At 37.2% G+C, this 10,874-nt stretch overlaps 1 protein-coding gene across 1 annotated transcript; it reads left to right on the top strand.

The window, feature by feature from the left end:
* Nucleotides 1-732: 732 nt before the first annotated feature.
* LOC145775442 (uncharacterized protein F54H12.2-like) lies at nucleotides 733-1,167 on the top strand. Its single transcript, XM_082586738.1, has one exon. The coding sequence runs from the start codon at nucleotides 733-735 to the stop codon at nucleotides 1,165-1,167; it is 435 nt and encodes a 144-aa protein (XP_082442864.1).
* The last annotated feature ends 9,707 nt before the right edge of the window (nucleotides 1,168-10,874 follow it).

Here is a 10,874-nt window from a genome sequence, read left to right as displayed (position 1 = left end):
TCCGAGTAACAGCTCTATGAAATTCTTCCCAACCAACACATTGACGGATTATGTGGTCAGACTACCAAAAGAAATCAATTTAGAAGGGGATTGGGAGGTTGGCATCGCCAAAGTTCAATACCCTCACTCCTGGAGGAATGTTAAGAATTCACTCAACCATTGAGTGCAGACGTGCAGTAGTCTATATTAATCGGATTGATGTGACAATCGTGATCTTGGATCCTGGTCACCACCCTGGTCACAGCGGTAAACCATAATCTCTTCGTGGGAAAATTGTAACATAAAATTCCCGGATCCGTTCGTCTGTAGCCTATGCAATGACCGAAAGAAACACTCTTCTGGAAACGTCTATTCAAGAATTGTATTTCTGTAAAAATAGCCTCAAAGCTGTCGAAATTGAGGTGCAACGCGATACACCACTAAACTTGTCACTACAATGCAAATTACTTGGTTAAAAGACGGAAATTTTGTCCAGCCGGCAAGCACTAAGCAAAACAGTTAAATTTTATGCGACCAACTTGTTCAAGCAACAATTTTAAAATGACGAGAATAAATTACGATATTTCAAACGCACGTAAGCAGTTACTATGACGTAATAATGATAGGCAGTGATACCCCCACCACAAGAAGCCTTCTTCTCATCTCCTTCTACTAAAAGGCCGAGAAAAAGCAAAAAGGCTACTAGTTGGAAACAGTGCAAACGAAAAGCAGTCGCTCCTAAGGACATCTTCAATGGGTAGTTTGATGCATGAAAAGTCTTGTGAGGGATTGAAAAGTGAACTAGATTTGTTTTCTGTTCCGCCAACACAAACCAGTTTAAAACAGGGACATTATGTCGAACATCGTCCCCAATCTACTCTTACCGACAGTGGCCCTGTGGAGTTTTTACTTATGGAAGAAGGCGACTACTATATTGATTTGACCAACACCCTACTTTACGTTCGAGCCAAAGTGATCAAGGACGATGGGGCAAATTTGAATGCAGATCAAGCCGTGGCTCCGGTTTGCAATTCGTTGCATAACCTATGGTCTCAAGTCGACTTGAGCCTCAATAACACCCAGATTTCTCAGTCTAATCACACGTATCCGTTTCGTGCCTATTTCGAGACACTTGTCAGTTTTGGAAGTCCAGCAAAGACGTCACAGCTATCGGCCAATCTGTGGTAGGCTACAAAGACTCCCATGGAAAGTTTGATATACTCGTTGCTGCAAATCGCGGATTTAACCAACGTAGGCTATTGACAACGGAAAGCCGATCATTGGACATGATTGCAAATACTTTGCTTGAGATGAAGCTTAAGCTGACTAGAGCCTCTGACGCGTTTTGTCTCACGGGAGAAGGAAAGGTCAAACTGGAAGAAGTGGTTCTTTTCTGTAGAAAAATTAAACCAGGCGAGGCAATCAGGATCGCCCACATCAAGGCCCTCCAATCTGGAACAGCCAAGTATCCGATACGACGTGTTGAAACAAAGGCTTTTACTGTAGGCTACCTCAAGGAAAATTTTGAAAAATTGCTTTGAATTTGATGCATTCTGAGAGCATTTTCAACAAAAATGTGGGTAGGAATATTCCTGTTAAATGGTGTTGTCCGGTGGCATAGCAAAAGGATAAGATCATGTTTTCCTCGGCATTTTTCTGAAATAAAGCTAAGTCTCTATGTTTTCTTGTTGCTAATTCTTGGCTGAGATGTTTGAATTGCCTGGCTGAGATAATTCCTGGCTGAAATGTTTATATTGGCAAAACTCGCTCTTTTAATGCAGCTTAATTGTATAAAATTAGGCAATTTTTTTTAGACTGAAAGCATCATTCTCAATACCGTGACGTCACACGCGTGCCAAAGAGAGAATTGTAACCCCCAAACCCCCCCTCCCCCTTGGCTACGCCACTGGGTGGATAATGCGTCATTCAATGGTTCGGCCAATAGGAATCCATTCGATTTCAAGCACAACTCTACCAACTTTTTAGCTTTGCACCGCGATGGTAAACAGATCCCCTCACGACCGTTTACAATCCGATTTCGCAAATGGAAAATTTATTTGCAGCTATCTTTCCTTGTTTACTGGGACTAGCCAATATTATGCGGATGAAGGAAATGACATTTCTAGATCGGAATATCCGGGTAATTACACGCTGTTTGCATTTGATTTGACACGTGACCTTGGGTCTGGAGCAAACCATTTTGAACTGATAAAGCATGGTAACTTGAGATTGGAAATTCATTTCGCGACAGCCTTGACACACAACATTAACGTGATTGTTTACACGGAGCATGACAATCTTTTAGAAATTGATCGGAACAAAAGCGTCATTTTCGATTATTCAGCATGAACTCGGACCAGATTTCTAGAATTTTACACAACGACCCCTGTCTAAAGCGTGTGTTTCAAGGAGTTCACGCGAGAGACATGCTACCTCGAGATGTGTCCCCTCCTGCCGCCTACGTTTTTAACACTGACGAAAGCGATCAACCTGGTGAGCATTGAGTGGCTGTTTTCCTGAGTGAAGATCATGAAAGTGAATATTTTGTCTCCTACGGTTTTCCACCTTTGCATGATGAACTTGTCGACTTTATGAACTTACACTCGATCGAGTGGGTCTACAACTCGACCACGATCCAAGGACCATTGTCTTTCGTTTGTGGGCAATATTGTGTTTATTTTTTATTAAAACGTTGTCGCGGACTATCAATGAGGTCTATTGTGGCAAAGTTTCATTCTAATCTGACTGCGAACGACCGTGCTGTTGACGACTTTGTGCGCCATACATATAAAATTAAAATTTGATTGCTTGTATAATATTTATATTATGTAGGCTAGGCTATATATATTATGTAGGCCTATATCAAATATAGTTATTACTATCTGAATCCTTAACAGCCTGTTTCACCTATACGGATCATCAGAAGTTCTTATTCAATTAGAATCTATATATATTTTATGTATATAATATTTATAGTAGGCCTATACTGTATATTATATATGTGTACCACCTTAAATCAAATATAGTTATTACTATCTGAAGCCTTTACAAATTGTTTCACCTAACGGATCATCAGAAGGTCTGAAAAAAAACATGCAAACAGTAAAGAATCGATAATTCTGAAAAGATATTAAATATTACAACTGTAATTTAATCTTCCAAAAAAATCTCTAAACCTGTACTTCCTGAGAAGATATTAAATATTACAGCTGTAATTTAATCTGCAAAAAAACCCTCTAAACCTGAATTCCTGAAAAGATATTAAATATTATAACCGTAATCCAATCTGCAGAAAAAAAAAACTTCAGAATTACTAAGGACAACCTCCATCCGCCACGACAAAGTTTCAATCAATTTGTCCAATGGAAACCAAGCAACATGATGGCAACATCTATGACATCACAAAGAAGCAAAATGTAGCCTATGTGTGATGATCAGCGCAACCTGTAGTAACCTGAACAAAATGAATAAAAATTGTTTTTTAAAACCTGTAAAAATTAAATGAGATTTATAACCTGTAAAAATCAAATGAAATTTAATTTTTTCAAAATTATAACCTGTGAAAATCCCAAGGAATTGTGATGATGTAACCTGCAGTGACCTGAACAAATGAAATAAAGTCTGTTTATAAACCTGTAAAAATTAAATGAGATGTATAGCCTGTAAAAATCAAATGAAATTTTTTTTTAAAAAACCCTGTGTAAATCAAAAGGAATTTATTTTATTTTGAAGTATTTGAGTTTAAATTTGTTTCTATGACGACATTTGCCGACCAGTTCCGAACGCTTGTTCAAAAGGTGGCCACTATCAGCCTTCAGAATGGCCAGCTTTTCAGCCAAACATAGGCCACAATTGTTACGAGCACCTCCACTATAAGGCCGAGCACAGCTGTGGATGGACCAAGTTATTTTAGGATCAACACCCTTATCCTTAAGGTCCCAAACTGCCTTAGATAGTTCGGTGCTGTTTCGTTTAGACCTATCCATGAAGGTACATTTATGGTTGGAAAAACGTTTTTTAAAAATAGTTTCACAACAACCAATGTAATTAAGAACCTTCGGGCTGTTATCAATGGTGGTTTTGTAAACAACGGCCTTCTGCAAGCATTGCCCATTCAAAGGACAATCTGGCCTCACCCTACAATTGCAACCAGGCTGCGATGGTACATTATCAGCCTGCAATATTGCTTTATTGTGGGAGGATATGACACTTGCAACATTCGGAGTACAACTGTAGCTCAGCGTAATAGTATTACGGTTGATTATTTTGTGCAATCTATGATGGGGTGGAAAGTGTATAGAAACAAGTTTGAAAAATTCCTTACCAATATTGCTATCAACCTGCAAGCTGAAAGGAGGGTTAAACCATAAAATTTTCCGGCTCCTTTTCCTAGATGTTCGTAAGTTATTAGCAGGGTTGTAGCAAACTCTCTCCGCAAAACCACTTTTCAAAAGGGCATCATTATAAACAGACTTAATAATTATAAACAGAATATTATAATCATTATAAACATCTCACCGAATCGGACTCACCGAAACGGGCCATTCCGGTAGATTCTACAGGTAGCTTAATGAATTGGTTATAACTTACAATATTAATAATTTTTTCATCAACATAAGATTGACAATAATGTACAGATACAACTTTTGTGAAGCGACGAATAAAACAGCCAGTGCAAAACAAACATTTTCTCATGTAGTAACACCGCATTGTGCCATTCATTGTAGGCAACATGGTTAGCCCTTCAGTTGGACGGACGAATTTTGAGTTTCGCATCCCGTTAGTGTCTAGGTATCCCTGTTCCAACCATACATGTACCTTCATGGATAGGTCTAAACGAAACAGCACCGAACTATCTAAGGCAGTTTGGGACCTTAAGGATAAGGGTGTTGATCCTAAAATAACTTGGTCCATCCACAGCTGTGCTCGGCCTTATGGTGGAGGTGGTCGTAACAATTGTGGCCTATGTTTGGCTGAAAAGCTGGCCATTCTGAAGGCTGATAGTGGCCACCTTTTGAACAAGCGTTCGGAACTGGTCGGCAAATGTCGTCATAGAAACAAATTTAAACTCAAATACTTCAAAATAAAATAAATTCCTTTTGATTTACACAGGGTTTTTTTTTAAAAAAATTTCATTTGATTTTTACAGGCTATACATCTCATTTAATTTTTACAGGTTTATAAACAGATTTTATTTCATTTGTTCAGGTCACTACAGGTTACATCATCACAATTCCTTGGCATTTTCACAGGTTATAATTTTGAAAAAATTAAATTTCATTTGATTTTTACAGATTATAAATCTCATTTAATTTTTACAGGTTTTAAAAAACAATTTTTATTCATTTTGTTCAGATTACTACAGGTTGCGCTGATCATCACACATGCATTTTGCTTCTTTGTGATGTCATAAATGTTGCCATCATGTTGCTTGGTTTCCATTGGACAAATTGATTGAAACTTTGTCGTGGCGGATGGAGGTTGTCCTTAGTAATTCTGAAGTTTTTTTTTCTGCAGATTGGATTACGGTTATAATATTTAATATCTTTTCAGGAATTCAGGTTTAGAGGTTTTTTTTGCAGATTAAATTACAGCTGTAATATTTAATATCTTCTCAGGAAGTACAGGTTTAGAGATTTTTTTGGAAGATTAAATTACAGTTGTAATATTTAATATCTTTTCAGAATTATCGATTCTTTACTGTTTGCATGTTTTTTTTTCAGACCTTCTGATGATCCGTTAGGTGAAACAATTTGTAAAGGCTTCAGATAGTAATAACTATATTTGATTTAATTCGCTCTGCTTTGCCTTTTTGCTTGGCATTGAGCACTTTTTGTAGTATTAATAGTTTTCATTGTTGTGTACCACCTTATGTATATATACCTTATCCATACACAATAAAACACCAATGAAACATTTTCAACATTTCATTTCATGTTTCACCTTTATACCATCGAAACTGGCAAATTCATGTTTAAACTAAAACATAATCAACTGCCTAAAAACTTTAACTCACTATTTCAACTTAATAGCAACTTGCATCACATATCAACTAGAAGTAGCAATCGATTTTTTCTCCCCTATTACTCGAAAAAGTTAACCCAACAATCCATCCAATTTAGTGGAGTTAAAGTCTGGAACGATCTCCCTAAACACATTACTGAAATCGAAACCTTTTCATTAATCAGCAGCAAGCTGAAAACCCATCTGCAAACAAAAACTCAAACCGATTAGCATACGTCCATTGTGTAATAGATACCACTTTTGTACATTTAATCTTTCAAGTACTACTGTTTGACACCTAGTATCTGCTTAGCTTATTACAACTGTCAGTGTCGTACATCTGCCATCACCACCTTAAACTGTTCAGTTTCAATAGGCTGCTATTAGATGCTAATATGTTACCAATGCAATACGCCTTTAATTAGCCGAACTACGTATAATATACTTGTTCACAGAACCTTATAACTCTCTGTTGCTTTGTTGTGTAGATTTATTTGGCAAAAGTACTTCAACAATGAAGCTGTAGGCCTATCACTTTCCAGATGTTTGGTTGGAAATTCATTTCAAGAAACTCCAAAGAAACTCCATCCCGCTCCGATACCGAAGTCACCCGCATGCCATCTAGACCATTTACTTAAAACGATGCACTGTACATAGTATTTTGTATATGTAATATGTTTAATATGTAAATAATATGTAATATATTTAATATGTAATAATATGCCGTATGTTCATTGTTTATTCTTGAATGCTCGTGTTGTTGATTTTTCTTTTTTATATTGGTTGTAAGGTTCAGTCGTTCCCTCATGGTTTCATTAACTGGCACACCTCCAGTTGCTTTAGGTATGTGGAGCCAACTGGTTCTTCCAACTAATTCATCTACTTTAAACTGTTAGGTTTGGTGGCCGTGCTTAATTTACTTTCGTGTACGTAACCTTTAAATTTGCATCGCATGCACGTTTTAAACTTTTGTAGTTTTGCCACCTTTTCCTTTTGTTGGTTTTGTTCTCGTTCACTATTTGTAACTTTATCATTGCTGTTGTTTTCCGACAAAGAAAAATAAATTGAATTGAATTGAATTGAATTGAATGTCTTTTATTGAAAGTGAATTATACACGAGTACGTTTAAACGGAGGTTCTTCAGTTTGTTCGGGTGTGATGAAAAGTTTTGAAAAAAATTCCAACTGCTGTTGGCCTTCTTCTGTCAGACGATGTTTCCCCTTGCAGGCCATGTAAAATTCCTCACACCGCTGATACATAAAACGAACGTAGTGTCGAGGGGCGAAGACCTTGTCCGTTGAAAAAGAAAGACGAAATTCATCCGGACAAATTTCTTTTTTGACTGCTTCGATATGATTCAAACGAGAACAGTTTTCGTCGTCCTCTGCAGTGGCCCAAAATAATATTGATAGTTAGGCCTTTGTTTTTGGAACGAATAAGATGTAGGCTACGGATCCTCTTGAAAAAGCAATGCCGCCACTTGCTTTAGCTGTTCTGTTGAAAAGTGTAAGATTCTTGTTTAACTTTCAATATCCCTATCCATAACAAACCTCCACCTTGCGGTAATAAATCTCCTTGTTCGGCGATTTCTGAAAACTTTAACCTCATTTCGTCGGAGATTTTTTGCATTTGTCTGGCCTCTGCGTTCAACTTTTCAGACTCGACCAGTCCTTCGTAACAACTGTTGTGAGGTAGTTTGGGCATGTGGTCTATCGCGACTTCAGCTTGTTTTCTCAGTTGGACAGCTACTGAACTATAAGATTACATATTTGAAACCGATAGACAGAAAATCTTCTATTAAGGCAAAAACGCAAAGACGTCATTTCCTAGTAACAGGTGAAGAAGATATGTATCGACACAAGATTACATTTAAGTGTTACAACCATAGACACCTTAAATAGATTTTTCTATTTTTCTATCTATTTGAGGTGTCTATGGTTGCAACACACAAAGCCACACAAGACAAAATAACATTTGAGTGTTGTTGCACCAGCATTGGTCAAAATTTTCAAGCATTGAAACAATTCCGTCAATGTCCGTCCCCAAGGTATCAAATGTAATCTAACCGTTGAAGTAGGCCTACTTGATTGAAAAGGTTGAAGAGTACTTGGTTGAAAAGTAGCCTACTTGGTTGAAAAGTTTGTTACCGCATGATAGATTTTAAATTTCGCGCCTTTGAAATGATTGCATCTTGCAGAAACTCGTGCCGACTCAATTGTGATAAAAAAAAAACGAATGAGGTTTTTGCTGTATCAAAGTTTTGCAGTTTGTTTATGCTGTTATATGGGGTATAAGTCCAATGACTGATATGTCTTTTTAACTAGTCACTTTCATGGATTGTGACTTATATTGAATGCAATGTTTTCGAAAGAATTCAATCGAGCATGACATTACCATTTGAAACGCGCGCTGGTCAGATTTAGAGGGAAAAGTCGGCTTATATTATGGAAGCACTCAACATACGGTTCATTTCTAAAATTAAAACTGCATGTGCGTCTTGCGGAACCTCGCTTTCAACAATTTAAGATGAATATAGATATGATGAAGGCAATCTTTGACGAGCTGATTCACCACAGGGCGATGAACCATCCCTCAAATGTGAGTTTTTCTACTTTTGTTTTCAAAGTTTCTTATTTGATCACCATCGTTATGTTCAGGAGCACTTCTATTTTGCATTCATCAAATGTTGGCATTTACACAACAATCTAACCTCTTAATGTAATTTATTAAGAATCGATTTCGCTATGGTAATAACATCTTCAGCTTATTCAAATAGGTTGTTATTAATATTTATAATAGTGATTTATGTTTCTGCTAGCAAAAGGAATAATAATGTGTTGGTAGGCCTACTATATCTGCTTTGACTATAGATTGCAATATGATTATTTAAGCTTCTTTTTTGTTTTTCAGAACCCATCTGCAGAAATCATGATACGACAGTTGATTGATCATATGGACGGAAAGATATGCCTCTTAAAAATAAAAAAAAGTAAGTTTTCTGTTTTGTCTAAATAACTAAATCTTTTAAACGTTCGGTTCAATCAGTGTCACGTTTTGTTCATCTTTGTTTCAGTTATGAAAGAATAAAAAATTGATAATATTCTACCAAAATTACAATAATTTTTGTCTTTTCAGCATCAAAAATTAAGAAGACGGAGGAGGCGTCTTGAAGCAACTTCTCAATAAAAAAATTATTAAAAATTTAAATATTAAAAAAACATGTGAAGAATTGTTTTGTGTGTGTGGTTTTGTTCAAAGAACAATTTTGAGGCAGATAAACAACGTGACAGTAGTAGGCTGCCTCTCAGCAACATCTAATATTATAATCAATCAATAAGGTAGCCTAGCCTACTTACACCGAACACTTCAGAAATAGCGAGGTCGCATTGACAATTCGGTATGACGACATAGGCTACGCTAATTTAAGCAGTGAGGATTGCACCATCCCATGGAAATCTGTGGTCTTTCAACTCGATTGCACCATGACATTTAAATTGAATATAGGGGAAAAAAGGTTAGGTCTATAAAAAATCGCGCGTTTGAGTCAGTGATATTTCATTCAACATGTTTACTTTCGAGATTTGTGGTCAGTCTTATAAGCTACTCAAAAAAGAAGCTTAGAGAGGCATAGGAAAAAACATTTAAATATTCGATGGACCTGTGAGTTATGCCAACAATCGTTTTCCAAAACTTACAGTCGATCTCTGCATGCCAAACGATGCAAAAAGTAAGTGTAGCCTATGTCTATTTTAGATCAACAATCCAATTGATTGTCCTAGCTGTAAACATGTTTTGTAATCAACACATACAAAAAACGGTCTCACCTACTTTTACCCTAAGCGCCAAGTTCATCCAGACGGTATAGCCTAACTACAAGTCCACTTCGCATTTAATTGTGATCAGTTTATACGTAATTGATCGAGTTTCGCTTTTATCAGCATGATCGCTATTTTCTTCACAAACGTGATGACGTTGATATTGTATTTGTTGATCGTGTAGGCTATGTATTAAAATAAAACATCAGACGCAATGGTTGCGACATCGTGGTAAGCTTTGCACAAGACCACCATCAGAACAGTGCTAGAGCACTGCTTTTATAAACAAACAAGAAATTACTGCCAGAGCTTTTCTCATAAACAAGACCAGAACACTGCTTTTTGGTTCTGCCAGGATAGTGCCAGAGTTTTTCTCATAAACAAGACCAGAACACTGCTTTTTGACTCTGCCAAGACTGTCAGGGCAGCGCCGGAGCACCGCCAGCAGATATTGATCGGACCATTCTATACTACTCTCGTCGATTCGAAACCTAAAGCTTTCGTCAAGTCCTTGCTAATTTACATTTTGCGTAGATTTACAATCTGAAAAGTTTTGCCACACCTCGGATTATCTCTTTGGCTACATCTGCAAAATTTGCCATTTAGAGCAAAATTTTAATTTTCCTTTGCAAAAAGCTAATGCAGAAACTGTACTGACAGCACAAGGGAACGTTCAAATATTACGTAACGCTTTTTTTCCGAATTTTTGACCCCCCCCTCCCCCATGTAACGCCAACGTAACGCTTTTTTCAATCCCCCCCTCCCCCATGTAACGCTTTTTCACTACGAATTCAGCACAAAAAACTACTATTCCGTACTCGAAAGCGTTACGTAACGTTTTGCTTGAACCCCCTCCCCCCCCGATGTGACGCTAACGTTTTGCATAACCCCCCCCTCCCCCTCGAAGGCGTTACGTAATATTTGAACGTTCCCCAACCGTCTTTCTAACGCTACGATATCCAGTTGCACTAATGCTGCGACTGAAGCGATTGCGTGGTTCATTGTTTTGCCATAGTTGATATTATTACAGCATCACACTAATGTGGACTCCACATTATTATTGTAACATTTTGGATC

The sequence above is a fragment of the Aplidium turbinatum genome, chromosome 8 (genome assembly GCF_918807975.1).
Source record: "Aplidium turbinatum chromosome 8, kaAplTurb1.1, whole genome shotgun sequence".
Classification (NCBI taxonomy): domain Eukaryota; kingdom Metazoa; phylum Chordata; class Ascidiacea; order Aplousobranchia; family Polyclinidae; genus Aplidium; species Aplidium turbinatum.
Note: the sequence above shows the minus strand (reverse complement) of the source record. Positions and strands in the feature narration are given on the sequence as shown.

Coding starts and splice junctions, on each gene's coding strand:
- LOC145775442 (XM_082586738.1), top strand. CDS start 733: ATGGGTAGTTTGATGCATGAAAAGTCTTGTGAGGGATTGAAAAGTGAA.